We start from the raw sequence: 23,025 nt of genomic DNA, 5'->3' as shown, positions 1-23,025 counted from the left end.
ACAGTCACTGTTGTGAATACTGGTGAATAATGTAATCCCTGGATTCTGCATACCAATTTTTAAGGCACTTTGGAATATCATATTATATTTATGGCAAATGAGGAAAAAAACATATATCAAAACCCTGACATTGTGAGGTGTATTAAAAATAAAAGAACCATTATTCTCTCTCCCTCTCAGTCTTAGCATATGCTTTAAAACATCCAGTTCTGGAGGTATTTTTCAGGTAAAACACTGTAGTTGACAAATGTCATATAGAAATAAAAGCTATATAGGAGTTCAGGTTTTAGAGACAGAAATTTGGTTTTTTACCAGTTGGGTAAAGCATGTTCATGGCAATCAATAAAAGCAGATTTCTAGTGGACTCTGGATCAGACTTTGGATAGGGAGGTCAGCAGAAACTTGGTTTTGTTTTGTGGTGCTTAAACTACAGCAGTTTTTTGCATGAAATGCATTGGAAGAGTGGTTTTGGTGGGTTGTTTTGGGTTTTGGTTTTTCTACCTGGCTTCAGGATGCCTGAAGTGAAGAAATAGAATTTTAAATCTGAAGGAAAACTATGGATCCTTTCAAAGCTATGAAAGTTAGGAACTCATCTGTAATACAACATCTGATTATTTAAAATAGTGTAATTTGTATCTACTGATATTCCTTCTCACCAAAATATAGCTTCCAGCTAATGCATATTTCAGATAATAGGAATGGATCCAGCTCCTTCATGCTATCACAAAAAAAGTGAATGCGACTTCAAAAGATACTTTTTGTCTGTGTATTAATACTGCTTAAGACTTCGGAGGAAGCAGTGTCTGTTCATGTTCAAGACTTCAGTATTCATTGTATTCACAAGAAAATTAAGAAACCAAGCATCCAGCAGTTGTAATTGTTTCAGGAAGCTCAGCCCACTTTTATGGTTAAGGCTTAGCCACCTTCATTCAGCATCCAAAACATGGGATAATATAACCAGGAAGCAAGAACAACTTACTCATAATCCTGCCTAATATTTTGTCTCATTTCCAATGTTTTCATTTTGTGCTTTTCCAGAACTCCCCCTGTGGAGGCATAGGCACTTGAATAAATTAGTGAAGCAGAACAGGGCATTTTTTTGTACTTCAAAGGCGATGCGGGCTAACTGACTGTTACATATGCCTCTTTCATGCTTTGGTAATGATGCATAAGCTATAGTTTTTAAAAGAGAAAGATGACCCCTCTGCCCAATTGCATTCCTGCCAGCCCACTAGTGTTTAGCTGAATGGGAGGAATCTTTTCTGTGCTCCGAACAGTGAGACTTTTAGTTCTTTATAAAAGTTCAAGTGTTATTTGTCATTCATGGTGACCGCTCCTATCTGACTTTCAATGAATGGTCCTGGCCTTTCTCCCCTCCTGACTTCGCCTTTTAAGTTTTTTGCCTCCAAACTTTTACAGTGCAGTTGAAGTTGTAGGGTATGAAACAGCAAAGCAGCGGATCTCCAGCATGTTTTCTCACTCTGAGTGCACAGAGAGGGCTTTCAGTAATTTACCAAGACAGTTCACTGCTCAAAGCCTAATGAACACCCACTGTCTGAGGAATTTAATGTTCTGCAACTTTCCACGGAAAACTTGCAGCTTTCCATTTCATGTAGGAAGAAAATCTCCCTGTTGTGCCTTACTCAAGAATCCTGGCTCTGAACAAACCTGAATGGCTGTATGTACTTCTGGGAGTGATTGCTGCTGCTGTCTCAGGTGGGGTCCATCCTGCATTTGCTGTTATATTTGGAAAAATCATTGGGGTAAGTTTGTGAATTTCACAAAAGGGCATCGCAATTGTGAGCCTCCCTCATGCTCAGCCAGTTCTCCCCATGTAAGACTGGGTAAAACTCACTTGTATAAATGGATCCAATGAAAAATGGATACGTGTTGGTGAAGTGACCCTGTAGAGGCAGAGCCTGGTGGAGCTGCATCTAACTAGCAGAGGAAAGGAGGAACAACAGCTGGAGCTGGAGGAACAAATAAACGAGATGTAGGTTAAATGGAAAGCTGGACTGTATTCTGGCCCTCGGCAAAGTTGACTGCAGACAGATTTCAGGATCCAGGATACTTGCGAAGAGAAATTGAAGTAGACAAGCTTCTTGAGATGAAGGCTGGTTTATGTAACTGGCACTATTGTCTACATACTCATTTTTGTGTTTTTTCTTGCATAGGCTTTTCAAGAAACAGATCCAGAAAAGCGGAGTAAAAACACTTTGGTGCTTTCTTTAATGTTTCTTTTACTTGGAGTGATTACCTTAGCAGCATATATAATCCAAGTAAGTGTCACTACACTGAAATTTTAGAAGTTAACTGCCCAGCATATCAATGCAGTCTGAGAAGCAAGATGCCAATCAGAGCTTACAAATACATGCAGAAGTGCCAGGGTTCTTCCTGAGATATGTGGGGTTTATGGGTGTGTTTTCTTAAAGACATGTGTCTATATTTGCTGCTGGTTTAGATAAGCCACTGAAGGCAATATGAATTCAGCATGATTGAAATCAAAGCTGAGGGTCTGGCCTTAGACTGTCATTTCTCATTGACAGTCTATAGGCTCTTGCCAAAGTAAGTACAAAATAGACTCTTCCCATAGCAGATGGTATTTTTCATACCATCAAGCAAACTTTACTGTTTGTTGTCTTATGAGTGCTTCACAGCTTGCAGAAAAGTTACTGCACATTGGTGTCTGTATTGTAAAATCCATTGCTATGACGGCTGCGAGCGAGTGTCTCTGGTAGCAGAGTAGATAGGCTGATTTATCTTCTAGTGCTGTTGGGGTATACAAAGAAGGTGTTACAACGAAGCTCGTGCCTTCATTGCCGTGTTGCTTCTTTTATGTGGGGAGAATAGTCTCAGGTCCCAGGAATGTGAATGGTGCTTTTCCCAAGATGTATACATGCACAGGGGGTCGTAGGAGACTTTTTGGTGTCATTGCTTTTGCTGTGTGGCTTTATGGACAGAGTTAAAGTATCAGATGAGAAACTGTGACTCTTTCCTCCCCCAGGGATTCATGTTTGGGAAGGCTGGGGAAATGCTAACAATGAGACTGCGTTCTTTGTCCTTCAGAGCACTGCTTCAGCAGGTATGAATTAGGCAGCTAGGGTATCATGAGAGCCAGATGGCTTTTGCAGACTGTTACAAGGTACACATTGGCTTTTAATTGTGTGGTCTGGAGAAAAGAAAACAAAAATACATCTTTTCTACCACTAGCTTAGGAATAAGTACGACTGTTCTGAAAATCTCCTAATCCACGTGCAGTTGGCCTAATACTGCTACTACAGATAGTCTAATATTTCAAATGTGTGTATTTCTGGCATGTTAATAGCACACAAATTTGCGGAGATCTGTCTGTGCAAAGATGACCAAAAAGGTTAATCTCCCCTTGCTTGAGTGGTCATGATGCAAGTATGTAATATATAGATTTAAGGGTAATCTGTTTAGTTGTTTAAATTTAAATCTACATGCTGCAATCCATAGCAAACAGACAATCTGATAATTTTTTGCTGAAAAAAAGTCAAATTGCCCTATTGCATCAAGAATTACCTGTGAGAAGAGTACACTTATATTAAACCTTTCCTGTTAATTTGTGCAATTTCAAGTTACTTTTATAGAAGTCTTGAGAATGCATAACTTGGCACTGCACACATCCACTGGGATCAAGAACCTGTGTGTTCCTAGCAACATCTGAAATATGATAGGGAAAATTAGTGATTAAAAGACCCAAAATCTGCCATAGCCTTTAGAGATAAAAGAGCCTCATTTCCTTTCTGTATGTACAAATATAGATAAGCAAGTGCTCTTCTATAGTTAATGGAATAAGTAACTTATAAGAAGGCAATAGTGAACTTTTTCAGGCCCATGGAAGGACTGAGTGAAAGGGGAGGGGTTTATAATCAAAGTTTTTAAATAGGTACATTCAGAAGAACATCACAACTTTGTGAACAATTAGATGTTCATAACAGAATAGTATTTAAGCTTTTTCTTTTAGTTTGCTTGGAAGATGCTGACTGTGGAGGAAGAATATTGCAGTTAGCCATCATGACTTGTACTTCTGTTTCCCTGTATGCTACCTGAGCTGGAAATATTTGTTCATTTTATTAGTAATCCCGATAAATCTGAAATACAGTAAGAACATGTAATTTTTAAGAGACAAATTAGCATCTTTTCTTGCAGGAGGTTGGATGGTACGATGATCAGAAAAATGCTGTTGGTGTTCTACTAACTCGGCTTGCTACAGATGCTTCCCAAGTCAAAGGGGTATGCTGTTCTCTTTTGTGTGCTTATTAAGTATTTTTTTCCTTACAAATATTAATTCAAATTGTCAAGAGCCACTAAATTATTTCAAAACACAAGGTAGTAAATCTACTCCACACACTGGCAGGTGCATTTACATAGCATGCTGTTGACACTTTGGAAATGGCTTCCCAGCCAATAATTTCTGAGAACTATAAAAAAATCCAGCAGTTGTTCATGTACCTTTCATTTCCTTCCCTGTAAGTCTTTAAGCTAAACATATAACTTCTAGACCACTTCACCATGCAAAGTGAAATCTGTATATGTGCTGGGGACCAGAATCAGTGGACCCCATTTTTTTGCATCCTATGATGGGTGTCACCTGAGTGCCATGAAAAGGTTGCATCTGCAGATGATACAAACCTTTACTGACCTTAATGAAGAGAATTCTTCCCATTCCCCACCAAATGCACTTCACACACAAGCAGACCAAACTGAAAGAAATTGCCCAGCATTAATAAAGAATACCAGGGAGGGCAATGACCAAGGGAAGGAATGACTCAAGGTGCTAGTATGGGAGAGGTAAGCAGTGGACACTGGTGGGACAATAGAGCAAATTCTGACCACTTCCTCCCACTGCTTACCTCATCATCAGTCCCTGACAATCTGCCAAATGTGTCTCTGTTTCTTCCCTTTTCCTTAAAAAAAAAAAAAATATCACTGCACAACTTGTGGGGGAAAAGTTTACTGGTTTGTTTTAAGTTGTCTTTGTTTCTTTCGAACTTGTACGTCAAAACCTCTTTAATCCCTACATTTTTCAGTCTCCATAGACTTTGGTTTCTCTCTCCTGTCCTCCTTCCTTATGGGCTTATAGTGAGAAAATAGTCTTTGAGAAAACGTAGTGATTTTCCTCTTTTAAAGTTCTAGCTTTCTTCAGTGGTATTGAACTATATCACCCTGTCAGGGCAGTAGAAAGGAGGGGTGTGTAGAGTCCCCTAACTACAAAAGTCAACTAAGGCCATGAATTGGTCTCCAGAGCTAGTGTGTTCTTTGCAGCACTACAGTGTCAGTAAGTACCGTGCCTCATGCTGCGCTGGCTGAAGTTTCCAAATCCATCTTTATGTGCAACCCCTAGAACATATGGCAACAATTCACCTTGGCATTGGTTTAATCATTACTATTTTAAATTCTATTGAACAAGAAAAGTCTTTTCAGGGCAGGAAAGTCTTTGGCAAAAGGGAGAAGAATTTTTGCTTCCCACCCAAGGATTTTTGTTTTTTCCATCAAGCCAAATTTTGGAAGATTAACTATTTCAACAGGGTTGTCTTCAGACCTTTTTTCTGTAGATCAGAGCCCACCCGGATGCTGGATGCTAACCATCTCTCATTTTAAAAGTTCTTGATGAAAAGGTTACACAGGCTGTGAGGAGGTTAGAGTTCTTCAGTATGAGTTCATCTTTCCCACTCGCTATCCAACTCAGATAAAACATTTCTGCAGGGTCCAAACCCAGATTGTTTTTCTGAGAACCCAACCCCAGGTGTAGCAGTGTGAGAACGTGAGAATGAGTACTTTCCACCACAGTTAGTGGGACAGGTCAGTGGATGGCTGTATTTAGAACAGCCTTCTTGCCTAATGCTGGGCACCTAACTACCAACCTGCCCTACTGTGACAGTGGCTGCAGTCTTCTGTGCCTCAGGTAGTGTGGGAAGTCCCAGATACATATTTCAATAAACAACTATTATGGCCAACTGTTTAGACTATTTCAACCTCGCTTGAAGGCCTGAATGCCGGCAGGTACAAGGAGTGTCTAAGAACAGTTATGTAAGGAGGTGCATCATGTCCACGCACATGACCACACATGGTTTCATTTTCCAGCTGAACTGTTGGCCTTGGCTATACAGCAATTTGAAATGGTAATATAAGTAACAAAAAGAAACTCGAGTGACTGATATTTGGGGGTTTCTGGGGTTTTCTTAGGCAACTGGAAGCCGCCTTGGACTGATGACTATGACTGTCTCTACCCTTCTGACTGCCATCGTTATTGCTTTTGTATACGGCTGGCAGTTAACTTTGCTTATCCTGGCCTGCATTCCTTTCGTTATTGCTACGAATGCTGCAAGTGTTAGTTCTGTGTCTGGTCATGCCGCAAAAGATCAAAAAGCTCTGGAAGAGGCTGGAAGAGTAAGTTCTCCAGTTTTAACTACAGGGTTATGGTGTGAGATCACTGTTTAAGGACAACATTGTAGCTATATTACAGCTGACTCAATTATCCAAGCCAAATGAAGGAGGGAGAGGGCAGGACAGGGTGGGGGATGAAGGGAATGTTTATATTTCCCCAAGAAAAGCAAAACATAGATAACACAAACCATCTGTAAATTAGGAAAAAAAAAAGGCTTTTAAAAGTCTCCATAGTGGATTGCTGGGTAGGGACAGCTTGTAACAGAGCAGCACCAGCGCTGGTGTGCCTTGTGCCTAGGGTGAGCAGTGCAGCCTGCACTGCTCTGTGCTGTGGCCAGCAGTATTGCAGGGCTGGGTTGTCAAGCCCTGACATTGCATTTTGTGATGGAATAAAGTAGCAAACCATTAATGTGCTCAAGTTTCAGGGTACTGCCGTCATTTACCTGATAGCACTTCGCTAGTAGACAGAAGTAGTCCATGCAAAACTGCAAGCTGTGTCCAGATGACTAGGGTTTGTTCCTGTTCTATAAATGATGTTTAATTCATCGGGATCACAACCATGGGTTAAGGCAGGGGCTGTGTGCTGGCCCAAGGTTCTGAACTTTAAGATGTTGTTGGCTTCAGCCCCTTCCTTGTCTTGTGAACATGGGGTGAATAATCTCATTGCTCTGGGCTTTCCCTCACGTGGTAATAGGCCTAGATCTCCTCTCTAAAGCAAGCACTTTCTGGTCTTAAAATAACAAACACCTGAGAAGAGATCAAGCATTTAGGAGATAAGTCGTAGACTGCGGTTGTAAGGGATTAACTCTTACTTGTTTATCTCCTAATTTAGATTTCAACAGAATCGGTTGAAAACATCAGAACTGTAGCTTCATTGACCAGGGAAGAAGCATTTTATGAAAGATATGTGACTAGCTTGAATGGTCCATATAGGTGGGAACTTTTTCTTTAATAATTCTTTCTTTGTAGATTTCAGTCTCTCAGATTTATTGTAAATACATTTCTTGCAAACTATCCAATACCCAAAAGATTGGGAGGGATATCAATAGCTGTTTACATAGTTTTGAAATTTGTTCACTTGATACATTTTAAGATACATTCTTAAACGCAGAGTGAAAAGAAACATTTACAGAATTTTCCTTTTCATTATGGAAACACTTTGTAAACTGCATTCTCTGTGTGTGTTACAGAATATTATTTGCCTGTGTATGCCTAGAATGTAGGACATATGTTTGCTTCATTTCAGTGTATTGCATTGATGCTAGCTAACTCAGGAACTGACAGTTAACTCCCATACCACAGCCTTTTTAACATAAACCAGTTTTATTCCCCTTTTATGGTTTTGAAATCATGAAATGAACTTCATATGTTTCCCTTGTTTGACCTGCTACATCCCACTGACTTGTCTCCACTGAAACACATTTGAATCATCAGGGATGCCAGATTTTTCAAGTTACATTTTATTTAAATAAAATGACGCAAAATCTAATTTGTTTCTTTCCTTCTTCAAGGTAACTAATGTAGAAAAAGGAATTGAAAATGATGCATTGCATAATGTGTCCTCAGCCAAAACTGTTACAATTCAGTGTCTGGTGATCTGGTAATACCCAGATATGGGCAGGACACTCATCCAGACTGTCAAAGGTCTCTGATTTACAGCTTGGACGAGAAAGGAGATTTCCATTTCCTCAGAGACCATCCGAAACCATGAGGGCAGAGTCCTCCAGACTTTTATACAGTGTGCATTGAATTAGCTACACAAAATGAAACTCCTCCAGAAGGATGGATTGAGAAATAGAGGCTTAGTCTGAATCCCTGCAGGGGATACCCAGCAATACATCTCTTTCCGAACTGGGATGAGAGGTCCCTGCTCAGATGGGAAGACCTGGTGGAAGCCTGCAGGCAGCTCTTAGGCTGGGCTTAACAAAATGGGACATATGTGGTAGTTATTAAATTTTATTTTTTTTAACTGCTCTGGTGACCTGCCCTGCCATAGAAAAAGCAAAGGAAGGGATTCAAGATAGCGTAACTGAGGATAAAGGATCTCATTGCTTTCTGTCCAAAGAGCAGTTCCATGTCATGATGCAGGATGCTTCTAGGGTCTGGCAGGGGTTGTTTGTGAGTGTGCATGTGTTCTGGGCTGATTTGTTGTGTTTTCAGGGGATGCACTGTATTACTTGAAAACTTTAACCCAGATATCTGGCCATGCCCTAGCTAGTGTCTGCTGTTTTGGTTATGTTTTAAGTTATTTATGGAAAGTCTCTTCCTTTATCAGAGATTCTCTAAAAAAAGCCCCTCTCTATGGATTTACCTATGGAGTAGCTCAATGTGCAAACTACTTTATTGATGCAGCAGTCTTCAGATTTGGGGCTTGGCTCATTGCCCGTTGTCTGACCAACTTCGAAAATGTATTTATGTGAGTATACTTTATAAAATGTAAAAAAAAAAATAATTATACACAGGATAGTGATTTAATGCATGCAAATTATTTCATCAAATTATAGAGGTAATGGGGCACAGACATTCAGGAATTCAGCCTGGTTGGGAGCACAGTTTGGGCAGCGGTGCTGTTTTGGTGGAAGGTGCATATTCAGGCAGTGAAGCTGCAAGGGTGAGCAGCAAGCTCAGCTCACCTACTTTGGAGAAGTCTTTGCAGTTTGATGTTCCTTCTAAGCAGAGGGTATTATATAGAAAAGTGATGTCATGCCGTTGCTCATCTACGAAGTAGTTACAGGAACAAATAGAACTTCCTAATACTGGATGACATTTCTGGGCGTGAGGAGCTCTAGAAATGTCATAATCTAAAGATGCTGAAAAACTGTATTCTGAAAGCTTGTTTTACACATGAGGAAAACAACGCATTGCTCTACCTCAAATGCATGATGCTTTGTCTTTGTAGAGTCTTCTCTTCAATCATATTTGCAGCTATGAATGTTGGTCAGTCTGCTTCCCTGGCACCAGATTATGGCAAAGCTAGAGTGTCAGCCCAAAGAATCTTTCAGCTTTTGGACAGAAAACCTCTAATTGACAGTTACAGTGAAGAAGGTGAAAAATTGGTAAGGGGTTTTATTGTTTTGGGGTTTTTTGGCTTGGTGTTTTGGGGTGGGTTTTCCGAAAAATGTTGAAACAAACTAAACCAGTAATATTTTATTGTCTGCAACTGTAATAGCTTTATAGGGGTTTTTAGGGTGTCACAAGAGATTGATGTGTTACAAAATAGTGGTACCAACTCTATTTATTGTCCTTTAACAGACCATATTATTTTTGTTCTTCAGTCAGAAGTGTAGTTTTGCTCTGAATGGGCTTTAAAAAACCACTTTTCATTCTACTGACCCACATCTTAAATGGTTTCAGGAAAACACTGACAATGTCAGTTCCACTAACAGTTCTGTTGCCTTTGTAAGGGTTTAAAGGAGAAATAAAACATAAATGCATTTTTCTAGTCTTCTTGTAGATAAGAGAGACTAGTTCCCTCAGAAACAGAACAGTTCTGCCAAGAGCTGTCCTCTTACAACTGTAAAAAGAAACCCTTACAAGTAAAAATGTGCTCTTGTGAAGTCAAAGCTAACAATAAATAAATCTAGTTTGCTCTAAAGTGGAGGAGAGGAACAACAAGGGAAAAAACAACAAGAAAATAACCAAAACCATACTCCAAAAATCCCTGCAAACTTACCTCTAAACCAAAATTGTCATTAAGGAAACTGACCTTAGCACTTGTCATACTCCTGCATGAAATATTTTCAGTTTACGTGATCTGGAAGGATTACATTTGCAAATTCATCTAAGTTTAAAATGAACTTGCTGTGTAGGTTTTAGATGATAGCCCCTACTCAGGAAGCTATAATCAAATTTCTATAACTTTAAGCTTATACATAAAATTACATAAAGGATTTACAGCCTTTAAAGTTATGAGCACACTTACATTTCTTCTTGAACCAGGCTCCTCTGGCACAGATGTTGAAAGATTTGGCAGAAGGTCTCTGGTAAAATAAAACTTAAATTAAAATATATCTCATATAGACTGGACTCAAATACCTGTGATGCCTGTGACTTCAGCAAAACAAAGCTTTGAGTCCATTAAATTAGATAATCAGCTGCTGTGAGAGCACTGTACTAGCAATGCTGCTAGTATGTATGTAGGGCTGGCTCCTACCCCAAACAATAGGAGAGGCAATAGCCTCAATGTATGCCTCCTTCCTTCTACGTGTCATTAGTAATTGGCCTGGCTAGAATGGCTAATTAATAATTAATGTTGTTTATTTAAAACACAGCTTGTCCTACATGCCTGTATATTACCTACCGAAGAATGTAGCTCTGCTATCTTAATCTTGACCTTGTGTTACATTCTTTCAAACTGTGCTACCTGCAGTGTGAGATCAGGAAAGCAAATGCTATAGATCAGGGGTCCTCAAACTACGGCCCGCGGGCTGGATATGTCCCCCCAGGGTCCTCAGTCCAGCCCCTGGTATTTACAGAACCTGCCGGGGGTTCGGGGGCAAACCAAGCGGCCGCAGATGACTGCCTGCCACTTCATCCACGCGCCGGCCCCCTGGTTAAAATGTTTGAGGACCCCTGCTATAGATGATATCGGGTATAAGTGCCTCAATTACATTGGTCAGAAATGAAAATGTTAACGTTGGTTTGTTTGTGTAAGGATATGCTTTTCAAACGTGATGTGAAAAACAGATACAACAGATGCAGAAAACTGTTTCTCCAGAAGAGTCTAGTAACTTACATCTGCAGATCATCCCATAAATAATGATAGTACAGTCAGTCCAGTATATATCACAGAATGGTTGGAGTTGGAAGGGACCTCTGGACATCATCTAGTCCAAGCCCCTGCTAAAGCAGGCTCACCTGGAGCAGGTTGCACAGCTGTGTCCATGTGGGTTTTGAATGACTCCAGAGAAAAAGACTCCACAACCTCTCTGGGAAGCCTGTTACAGTGCTCTGAAATATGTAATTTAAAAGACTTCAAAAGCAGTTTTGTAAACACCCTCCCAAACTTTCTTGTCAGTTCTTTCACTTTAATAATCAAATCTAAGTATTATTGTACTGTTATTATGGTTAAAGCTAATAAATGCTAATATGAGCATGTGAACTCTTACTTTTCAGAGCAATTTTGAAGGCAACATTGAATTCAGAAACATCCATTTTGTATATCCAACAAGGCCAGAAGTTCAAGTTTTGCAAGGACTCAACATGAAGGTTAACAAAGGACAGACTCTGGCATTAGTAGGAAGCAGTGGCTGTGGCAAAAGCACATCCATTCAGCTTTTGGAGAGATTTTATGACCCTGTGGAAGGACAAGTGGTAAAAATAGACTCGAGTAGCCATTAATAGCAATTAAATCTACAGAACTCTCTTTTTCCAAGGTTTCAGGGGCTTTAAACGATGCTGGCAAGATGACTTTTTTTAAGATGTGTGGGTTACTGAGGTTGTGGCTGCAGTGGAGCTGTAGACAATCTCAAGAGCCCTGCGGTTGCCTGCACCAGGCATTCACCACATGTACCAGCAGTGGCACCTGTGGTGGCACGGTGTGCTGGCTCAGGGCACAGATCTCACTGAGTAAAATGACTGTCAGGCTGCATTGCCTCCCCAGAGCTGCTCACAGTCTGGTCTCACAGGGGCATGACATTCACGTCACTTGCTTGTCAGTGTGTAAGTCATCTCACCAATATGAATTCACTCATTAGGAATATAGATATATGCTTCAGACAATACAAATGTAACCCTCCAGGGGTGCTACTGCATCACCGTCAGAAGACTGCAATGGGCTTTTCAATGCAATCCCTGTTAATGGGTATAGAAAGTCCAAAGAAACCTCCTTGAAGGTTTGAAGGTTGAGTTAAAGGCCTACAACTGAGAACATTGTCGTGTTCAGCTTCTTATCGACAGGCTTTCCCAGGAGGTTCCTGGTGCTTCTTGTGGCCAGTAGGGATGGCAGGACTGCCTGTGATCTGCACTCTCTTTCTGTCTGCTGGGAAATGGAAACAAAACCACATACAAAATTAAAAATTAATGAAAGGAAATATCTAATCTATACTGTTACTTCTTTTCTATTTTGCCTGCAAAATTTACTTGGTTTTGGCTGGGAATCTAACATATAACTTCCTTCCTCTTACAATTTGTGTTTCGGGTTTATAGTGTGTATCTGTGGATGAGCTCTGTAGTCAACTTGGCATCGTTTTTCTGTTGCTTTTTCTAGTTAGCAGATGGATTTGATACCAGATCTTTACATTTACAATGGCTGAGATCCAGACTGGGCCTAGTGTCACAGGAGCCCATTTTGTTTGACTGCAGCATTGCTGAAAATATTCGATATGGAGACAACAGTAGGGCAGTTAGTCAGGAGGAAATTGAAGAAGCAGCTAAAGCAGCAAATATTCATACCTTCATTGAAAAACTACCAGAGGTAAGAGACAGTGATCTTCTCTTCACAGTGAGGTGAGATATTTGGAACAATATGGAAAAATCTAGGTAGTGCTCACTTTGATCAAATTAAAGATAAACATTTTGGTTTCCCTTAATAGGAAAAAGTATAGAATTTAAGTTGAAAAATGTCAGTGTGTTTTAAGCTTATAATACTACTTAGATTGTTCAAAAAAGAGCTAATATTCCAATTAATATTGTGCTAGACAAAGCAGAATGAGGGGTGTAAAAGAAGAGAATACTCAATGTACAAGTAAATCCTCGTAATTTTTTTGATATTTTTTCTTTTGACAAGAGAAACTTCTCAAGTTTCTGAGAAAATTTTTTTTTCTAAAATAATTCAGTAAACTAAATGCTCTATTTCTAATTGGACAGGCAGGCACAGGGACTGTTTCTTCACAAATATGAAGAAGCAATAAATCAAAAGTGAATGGCATGGCATTTGACCTTCATGCCTGCCAAGAATTTGATTCTAACAAGGAAAAATACTTTGATAGTTTGTTTTCACTGTAGTTCTGTGTAACTTGAAATATTTTTCTGCATCACTACATCATTTTCATCTTCATTACTACTAATGACATTTGGGATTCTTTACTCCCAACTAATGCAGGATCAGGTTTTTCATGTATGTGTCAGTAAGCATTAAATAACTAGTTACACTTATGATCGTATGGTCATGGGCATAGTACTTTGGGGAAGTAAATTTTCAGACCAGATATAAATGTGTGTGGCTGTATATATAACTGTTTATACTAGAGGTGTTCATAAAACCTTAGCTCTATTAAAACCACTTGCAGTATTCTTTTCTTTCAAGATGGGAATGCCTGATCTTTTCTAGAGCCATGCATTTACTTTTCTAATCTTCCTTTTCTAAGAGTATTCACAGGCCTTCTTTTTTAATTTTTACCATCCAGAAATATAATACCCGGGTGGGTGAGAAAGGAACACAACTTTCTGGAGGTCAAAAACAAAGAATAGCAATTGCCCGTGCTCTGGTTCGTAATCCTGCCATTCTGCTTCTGGATGAAGCTACCTCTGCTCTTGACACAGAAAGCGAAAAGGTGAGTAATGATTGTTACGTGAAATATATATGTCTATGTACGTGGCTAGTTGCTTTCAGTAGAATAAAATCAATGCCAACCTGTTGCAAATGCTCAGCTGTGAAACAACAGGGTAAGTGTATCACCGTAGCTTTTTCCAGCTGCAGCCTGTGAACTGAAAACACTATGAAGCTGTGCATGTGTACTCAATAAACAATTGAAAACCCCAAAACTTTAAGTAGAAAACACTATGTGGAGCTGATACTCTTCAGCTGTCTTCCTATTAAGCTGTATTTGAATGTAAATAGTGAATTTGTGTTCTGATCCAAACTGGAGACCCAAGAACCCACTTCTCAATGTCTCGTGTTCATTTGATTAGCCTCACTGACCTCAGTGAGAAACCCTGTTGAGTAAGGGTGTCACATAAGTAAAGTCATACAAGTGAGTCTATGGGAGATATATCCAGGTGATAACAAAGAGTAAGAAATTAAATGTGGTTCCTATGAAAAGTGAAGGCTTTCCAGGTGCTAACGCTCTTTTCCTAACATCTGTGTGCAGATCGTCCAGAAAGCTCTGGATAATGCCCGGCAAGGTCGAACCTGCATTGTCATTGCTCACCGCCTGACGACTGTACGGACCGCAGACATCATTGCAGTGATCCAGAATGGCAGGGTGGTTGAGCAGGGCACTCACAGTCAGTTACTGGCAAAGGAAGGGCACTACTATGCCCTTGTAAATGCACAAATTTCTAATTAGTACTGAAAGATTCTGTTAATTTTATTTTTTTCCCTGGGAAGATATGAAAAGCTTACAGAGAATTAATGTTTGCTGTGTCTGTGCTAATGGAGCAGGGAACTGTGTGTTGCAGCCTGGTTGCTGTACCCTACCCAGTGTAGCCCCTGCCCCACACACCTGTGGGGATAAGCAGTGCATGCTCCAGGGTGGGTCATGGAAGATGCACAGGGGAGTCCCAGCAGCTGAATCTGCTGGGCAGTTGTGGGGATCATCTGATCTGGAGGGAGCCAGACCTGGAGTAGTCTCACACACACCACAGCTTAAGTGGGGCACCCTGCTCTCACTGTCCCCCCCAAATCCCCTGGCCCATACTAGGTGCCACAGGCCAAGGCAGCACCAGAGTGTGACAGTGGTCAAGCATCATGGATAAGCAGTGAGCTTGTGCTTGCCCCTTGGGTTTCTTCACCAGCCAGATGCAGCTGTAAAGTCACCTTAATTAATGACTGTCAGTTCTTACTGACTGCTGAGATTCCAAACAAAGGCATTTGTATTAAATTTAGAGAGAAGGGGTTGAATGTGTGGGTTTGTGGGGTTTATTCCCCATTTCCTGCTGCATTTCTAATACTATTGTGCTTCGCAACTTTCTTGGAGATTCAATATTCTATTTTAGACAATAATTGTAATAGTTATAAGCTTTCCATGTAGAGATAAACTGACATGAAAGATTCCATTGTTTTATTTAGTATTTTGCAATTGTGACCTAACAGTTTAATTGCTTTTGCATCCATCAGGGCGATTTCAGAAGTCTTGCAAAGGAGTTAGGATGGCTGCTTTGGAGTGGACTCATTTCAGCCATATAAATAGGTTTTCTTTTTTTTTTTTAAAAAAGTGGTTTTCAATATGAAGTCCTTTATTTTGAATAGACATGGCATTTACGGACATGGTTTAGTGGTGGACTTGGCAGTGGTAGGTTAATGGTTGGACTTGATGATCTTAAGGGTCTTTTCCAACCTAAATGATTCTCTGATTCTATGAATAATTTTTAGAATTGTTTGTAGTGTTGGCAAAACACATGTGCTTTAATAATTGGTTATTCCTCTGATATATTTCTCGGTGCAGCAATACATCCTTTAACAATGAAGAATATGTACTATGTAGTCAGAGTGACTCATCACCTGGGGTTTTGGGCTGGTTAAACCCAATTGCAGCATTTTAATTTTCCAAGGCTTTGCATGTGGCTTTGGGTTAGGATGCATGGCCTGGAGCAATCTGCAGTACTTCATAATTTCTAGGTAACTCTGCTCAATTGTATCAGACAGAACTTACAGTAATGATTATCTCCTGTGCCCCTTTCAGCTGTTTTCCAGCATCAGGGTCCATGAGGGGAATAAAACACACAAAAGAAAATAAATTCTGGTCTCAGCTTTGCCAAAATACAGTCACTCTCCCTTATGCAGTTTTTCTCAGGGACTATTACAAGAGGAGTTATCACTCATTCAGGCACCCCTCTTGTGTGACTTCTATGCTTTCTTATAAGAGGCAAATACTACAGGAGTTGCTGCCCTTATTACATTCCCAATTATTCTATGGAGGTTCCAATTAATTCCTTTTTTCCCTGTTTTGTTTCTGCACTGGCGTTAAAATTACAAGCAGTAGAGTTTGATTCTTAGTTTTTAAATAAAAAAAAAATACAAAATTTCTGGATAAAAAAATTAATCCAGAAATATTTTGGGGAAAGAAAGAGTTATTTTGTACTCTTGGGTTAGATGTATATGTGTTTTTCATTACTATTGTGATGGATAATAAATCTTTGCACTATTATAATTCATTACAATCTATTGCAGTAACAATTAAGTAAGATGAAATAAAAACAGGAAATTGATTTAAATGTACAAATAGAGGAGTTTACAATCACTAAACTAAGGCTTTGTAACATAATGAATCATCTAACATCTGGGGCTAGTTAAGGGAGCATCTTTGCGGAAAATACTGCATTCACATTTATGCAGATAACAGAAGAATCCAAAACGTGCTCCCTGCCCACCAGCTTGGAATTATTTACTAGCACAGGGGCAAGAGGAGTGAGGAAATATATGCACTATTTGACCTGGAAGGTGCTGAAAGAGCTGCAGCATGTTCAACCTAGAAAAATCTGGGACGTATTTCCCCTTATTTGCTCTTTCAGAGGTCAACATTACCCCTGTAAAGAAAACTGACTACACTTTCATCCCTTTTGGCATGTTCCTCACCCTTGTTTCCACAGAGCATTCTCATGCTGCCATAACTGGACCGACTCAGCACCAGCTATGTATGTTAAGGATTGTTCCTTATGGAAGCGTTGGCAGGGGTTTTGGTTGGAGCCAGAAGGAGCACAGGTGCCAACGTCATGATAGAGGAAGTGTGTGTGCACCACTTTGGGCTGTGACAGCCAAGTGGGGACACAACAGTGCCTGACAGCTGTGCCTCGGGAATATCCTCGGCTTGTACGTGATGGAAAAGGGGAAATAGAACGCACTGTCGAAGTAAGTTGTGGTGATATACTGAAGTTCACAAGCTAGATGTTATATAACACATGAACACATTCTACTGATTTATTTCAGTACAAGCATACTAAATGCAGTTCATATCACAGCCCTGTTTAAAAGATCAGCTGCAGACCTGAGAAAAACACTGGACAAAAGCAAGTCCTACCCAGCATGAAAGAGATGGTGAGCAAAAAACCAGAGCAAAATCCCAAACATCTGTAAGAATGACAAAAGAGCACACTACTGTATGCCTGCTAAAAGGCAGACTGAGCTGGATGGCTTTACTGACTCCATGAAATGTAAATAGATTAATAAACTCAGCTTGTAGGCACTAATAACAAACTCTATGCTCTGATGGTCTGAAATAAACTATCCAAGTCACCTTCCTAGCTCGATAATCCCATGGAGATTACAGATTGACTGTGCTCTGACTAAAAGCAGACCTAAATTCAGAGATAAATGTATGCTACAAAGCACCTTTTCAGCACCAAACCATAGACTTGATATAGAGATCAAAAGAATTAGCCTTGACAGAAAAGACAAGCCTATGAGGATGCACCTTAAGAGCAGAGGATTTGTTGGCCCCACCACTCTGTCCTGTGCTGCCATCTACCCCAGGTGCCACAGTTAAAAAAAACTTCCCTATCCCTGCACAAGCAGGGGTTGGAGTTCTTCAGATGCGCCTGCAATACGGCCACTGCTGGTGTCACTGGGCACGTCACCCCTAAAATGACTGCCACAAGGGTAGTGATGAAGGAAACACATCAGCCCATGCTTGTCAAGCAAAAACCTCATTCATGACTAGACAAGAAGCACTTAACCCGGACACCGGCTTTGTGCCAGTACTGATCTAAGCCTCCTACAGAATTACTAAGGTGTGATGTCCCAAACAAGACAGTGAAGACTTCAGAGAAGGCATTCATAAGGGATTTTGGGGTGTTTCTTAACCACTTGACTTTATTGTAGTATCATACATAGCTGTTAAATTTGATTAAAATTTTGCAATCATTAGTCTAGCTACAATGTTAATTACTAATGCAGACTGAAGCCCCAGAGATGGGATAAGTAGCTGACAGAAGCACGTGAACTAGAAGGCACAGGACTTAATTATCTTTATGGCCTCAAGTAATTAATTGTCCACTTGTTTCTATAACACTGGAGTGCACCAGTCCCAGTGGGTGCGGATGTTTCCCACTCCTGGATGTGCTATTTCAGTTTTAAATACTTGTTGGCAATTCAGGAATAATACTGTTTGCAAATCAGTAAATTAATATAATGTTTATCATCACATGTTTTTTTCCCAAATGTCTTCTTTCCTCTGCAGCCTATAAAATTTCAATTTATGTTAATCTAAACCCTGTAAAGTATGCATCCTCACAAAGAAGTTATACAATTGGAGGTTTTTTAGGGGCAGCTGAAATCCTAGTACATCCATGTGTACCTGGATGAGATTTATGAGTTTAAAATTCGAAGAGTTTGCAAAACTGCTAAACAATCTGTGGCAGACACTACCTAACCTGTCCTTTCTCGGCTGCCATCAACACCCATTGCACGGCTGACTGTCACCTATGTCTCTGCAAGCAGGAAAGTGCCTGGCTGAGGGAGAGCTCCAGGGCTCTTGTCCTACTGTGCTATAGGAAAATTCCTGTCACACTTGGGAGCAAGCTTGTTTAAATGTTAATGATCGGTGATCTCACCTAATTGGTAAGGGAAATGTTAAGAAACTATGTGGGATCGTTAAGGTCTGCTCACCTGACTTTGCTGGAGGGTTTGAAGTGAAACTGCTTTCCTGAACTGTGTCTGCACTAGGAAAATAGCTGCCCTTGTAACACGGGTGAAGAAAAGCCAGATCTTGATCTACTAGATCCTGCCATATCCTACCATATAGATATCAGTATCAGTAGGACAGCTAACAACCTAGTGCTGATGGAGTTCAGATTTTAAGGGTTAAATCACAGAATCACAGAATGGTCGGGGTTGGAAGGGACCTCCGGAGATCATCTAGTCCAACCCCTGCTAAAGGCTTCACCTAGAGCAGGTTGCACAGTCATGTCCAGGCAGGTTTTGAATATCTCCAGAGAAAGAGACTCCACAACTTCTTTGGGCAGCTGTTCCACTGCACTGCCTCAGAGTAAAGAAAATATCTTCTCCAGATGAGGCTTGTGCCTCCCCTTCCATGAAGAAACATTTTGTCACAGCAGTGCTCCAGCCCTGCCTGCATTTAAAGCTTACTAGCTGCCTGTTACCACGGGCGCTCCACCCACAAAACTCATTTTTTCTAAGGAGAAGCAACCAAACGCGGAAGAGTTCATACAGTTTATCTGGAACTATGGTTGTGTCTTGCAGAAGAAGGAAATAAAGTGATAGCTTTCCTAAGCTGCTTCCAAGCTCTTCTGTTTGCAAACGGACTCGATGCATACTGGAGAAACGCGACTTGGGAGTCACTACAGCTATATCCAAACTGTATGTGAACTGGTTGGTGGTCAAGACAGTGGAGGAAAGTCAGTACATGACGTGACCTCTCTCCCTGTGTCTGTACTGCTGTATGGAGGCCAAAGCTGACTTCTGTAAAACACATCTTCTCCGTGTCTGAGGCAGTAAGGTGTTTCTAAGACCTTCAAGATAGTTAGGCAAGAAGAGAAAAAGCTTGGCAACAAGGCCACAAACAGCATATATGTATTTTCTTCTTGTAAAATATGCTTGAGGGGCCTATTTAGTTAAGTCCTTGTCCTGAGGCACTTGTAAAGGGCTGACAGTTTTCCATGCAAAGGTAGAAGATCCAGTTGCCTAGCTATTCTTCATCAGCCTCCAGCTGCCCTATATATAAGCCTTACCACAGATTGCCCATCACCCCGATATTTTCCAGGGTTATAGCTCTCCCTGACTGTTCTCTTCCAGTTGCTTGGGCTGCTTTTCCTCCTCAAGCGCCTTCCCCAGCACAAGTGGCAGATGCTGCACCATGTGATCTGATGCAAAAGGACAGGACAGATGGAGACGAGAGAAAGCGCCAAAAGCAATAGTGATGCAAAAGAATTACTTTCTAAAATTAACCAAAATTTTTCAGCAGAAGACTGGTCATTGCTCTCAGTAAGTTAACCATTTACACTGGATTGCTTCCATCTGCCTCTGTGCTGTGCTTTGTCATCTAGACTGCAGGCAGCTCTTATCTTCTTGAGACCCTAGCAGTCATCTTCTCGTTTTAGCATTTATGGCTTACCTGGCTCATCAGCAGTTATGTCCAGAAACTATTTTCTGAAGCATATCTTTCCATCTGGAAATAATAATTTGCTGTGCCCTTAGGGAAGCTCACAAATCCGCTCGAGTTATCCCCAGCCTGTCCAATGACATCAGTATCACATGTTCCAAAGCAAACTCGCTAAGCCTTCCTGTAATTCTCCTGAAAACACCAACCTTTATTTTACTGGATGCTTTCACAGAAAGATATTTTGACGTTGTGTTACCTCAGTAAATAGATTTTGTGGACTTGTTTGGATCAACCATTATATATTTCCTTGCTCTGCTGTTTCAAAAGGAGTAGCATCTCATTTCTTTCTGACCATTATGAACATTGTCTGTGACTTCTGCCCTCTCCTGTATTGTCCAAAGCAAAACCACTTTGCCGTTAATCACGACTAGAACAGCTCCTTTCGTTACGGTCCTTGAGTTTTGAAAGGATGACCTGAATATGGCTATTCCTGTGGAAATAATTGTTGAAGTTCAGCCCTGGTTGCAGAAGGATATCCTCAGTATCTGATCCGCCACTGGCAGCATTCCTGGAGAATGCACATGGTATTCCACCAAGAGGGGAACAAGGGGGAAAGAGGCACTGCCGTGGGACACTTCCCACTCAGCTGCAGACACGGAGGGATGAAGCAATCAATCAGATTGCCTTTACAGCACTCTAGGGTATGACTCATCGGTTTCCAAATGTCTGTCTGAGCGTACGGGGAACTACACCAAGGAAGTGCCTATTTCTTACCATAAATCTAAATAAGGAGTCTCAGTGTTCATTCAGCTTATATACTTACATTAGGTGAAGGGCATTCCACTCAATGTTTGATCTGTCTTAAAGAGGTTGCTAGGCGAGCTTATCAGTGCTGCAAATAATTTTGGGGGTCCTGACCAGAAAGGTGCTGGGGAGCACACTCTTGCAGGCAAGGAGAGCTCTGGGGAAGGGGAAGAGCCTCTGCAGTGCAGGAGGGTAAAGTTTCTTTGTCTAGGTATTAGCAGTGCAAGAAGGTTAGAGTGAAGAACAAACATTCAGGGAATGGGAATTTTTTATCCTGAACGTGTAAGATGGAAAACAAATTTACAGATTGTGGAAGCATCCAAAATGGCTTATAATAATGACTGAATTAGGAGAATCTGGATTTTTTTTTTTTTACCCTTTTGGATGTCATGAGGGGAATTTTAAACAAAGAGTTAACATTTTCAGGGACCAAAATAAATGATGCCTCTGACAGTCCCATACATTGCCTGTTTTTCATGAAACCACACTAAAAATGGTAAGTGGAGTTCCCATTTTCACATCTGCTATCCATATGAACATACACCTGGCAGTGTAGTGTGTATGTTGCTTCAGAAGGAACTCAACCAAACAGCTGTCACTCTTTATACAGCACCGACAGTCTTGGTTATAAACCTAGTACGTGGTTTATTTACTGTAAATGAAGTGTGTATCAGCAACACTGAATATGAAAATGAAATTTTAATGAGTCACTTTTATGATGCTAGAGCAATGTGAGGAGACATCTGTATCCGTAATGTGATTTACTTTTTAATATGCAGTAACATAGTTTTAGTTGGAATAAATAGGATTCCCAATAAAGACTCACATGACTAGTTTCTTCAGTCTGTTATTTCACGCATACTTTGAGACCTGGAGCAACCTCTTCCATGATTTTATGGCAATCCTTTTGGGACTTTTCCAGTCTTATGTTTTAATGTTTTCTTTCTCTCTTACCCCTTCCTCCCCACCTTTTTTTTTTTTTTTTATATATATATATCTTAGTACCTCGGTATAATTATTTTACACTGATTCATTTAGTTGCAGTGTGCTAACATATATTGATTCTGAGAAATTTGTCTGCATCCACCAGCATTAAATAGTCTTTGCATCTATCACTTCTTAATTGTTTCTCACAAAAAGAGTTATGGATGTGCTTTTTTCTGGAGAAAATGTCCAATTTGCCTCATTTACGGAAGAGAGGAAAGCATACACTTTGCAATATATATGAGTACACCTAAATGGATATATAGTTTTATATTTATAAAATATATGTTTCTATATATTTAAATACTCTAGAGATGGCTTCATGATGGGAAGTTTGGAAAGAATCCAAGCAAAAATCTGAATGAATTATGGGAAAAATCCATTTGCTTTCAGTATTTTGGTTCAGTCTTGCAGAGTCAAAAGTAGCTGCTTCTTCTGACAGTCATCAAGCTTTGATGATGCAATTTCTCTTTTCAGCTTAGTCAGAAACTTAAGCCACCACTCGACTCACATACTGCACTTGCCCACATGGTGTTAGTTACTCATGCGTATTTATTCCATTTTTCAGCAGATGAACTTTTGTTAGCTTTGATGTCTAGGCCTTTTAGGCATACCTTCTGGGAAAGCAATTAAATTCCTTGCACTTGAAAAGCCCAGACAACTCATGCTATGAAAGCAGCATCAGGTCTGTCCAGACCCCAGCAGTTGCCCCTGGCTTTCGTGAGAGACAATATTATGAAAAGCTACACAACCCAAACCAACTTCTCTGAAAACACTTCTTACAGCAAAATTAACCCCCTCCTCATCTCACTGTTTTGCCAGAAGCTTGCTTTCTTCCAGCAAGTATAGCCTTCCTGTGAAGGCTTCTTATTTTCATTCTTCCCCCAGC

General features: G+C 40.4%; 1 protein-coding gene across 2 annotated transcripts in view; it reads left to right on the top strand.

The window, feature by feature from the left end:
• The window catches only part of ABCB5 (ATP binding cassette subfamily B member 5), a 59,703-nt gene extending 44,208 nt beyond the window's left edge, over positions 1-15,495 (top strand). For both annotated transcript variants that reach the window (XM_040593791.1, XM_040593792.1), the window contains 12 exons: positions 1,617-1,763; positions 2,175-2,279; positions 3,005-3,082; positions 4,174-4,257; positions 6,211-6,414; positions 7,244-7,344; positions 8,687-8,827; positions 9,311-9,467; positions 11,527-11,724; positions 12,620-12,826; positions 13,758-13,904; positions 14,442-15,495. In XM_040593791.1, coding sequence (XP_040449725.1) covers positions 1,617-1,763; positions 2,175-2,279; positions 3,005-3,082; positions 4,174-4,257; positions 6,211-6,414; positions 7,244-7,344; positions 8,687-8,827; positions 9,311-9,467; positions 11,527-11,724; positions 12,620-12,826; positions 13,758-13,904; positions 14,442-14,639 — 1,767 coding nt within the window. In that variant the 3' untranslated portion in view covers positions 14,640-15,495. The remainder of the gene's footprint in view (positions 1-1,616; positions 1,764-2,174; positions 2,280-3,004; positions 3,083-4,173; positions 4,258-6,210; positions 6,415-7,243; positions 7,345-8,686; positions 8,828-9,310; positions 9,468-11,526; positions 11,725-12,619; positions 12,827-13,757; positions 13,905-14,441) is intronic.
• Positions 15,496-23,025: the final 7,530 nt, after the last annotated feature.

Source organism: Falco naumanni, chromosome 4 (assembly GCF_017639655.2).
Source record: "Falco naumanni isolate bFalNau1 chromosome 4, bFalNau1.pat, whole genome shotgun sequence".
In the NCBI taxonomy this organism is placed as follows: domain Eukaryota; kingdom Metazoa; phylum Chordata; class Aves; order Falconiformes; family Falconidae; genus Falco; species Falco naumanni.
This window is presented reverse-complemented; position numbering and strand designations above follow the sequence as displayed.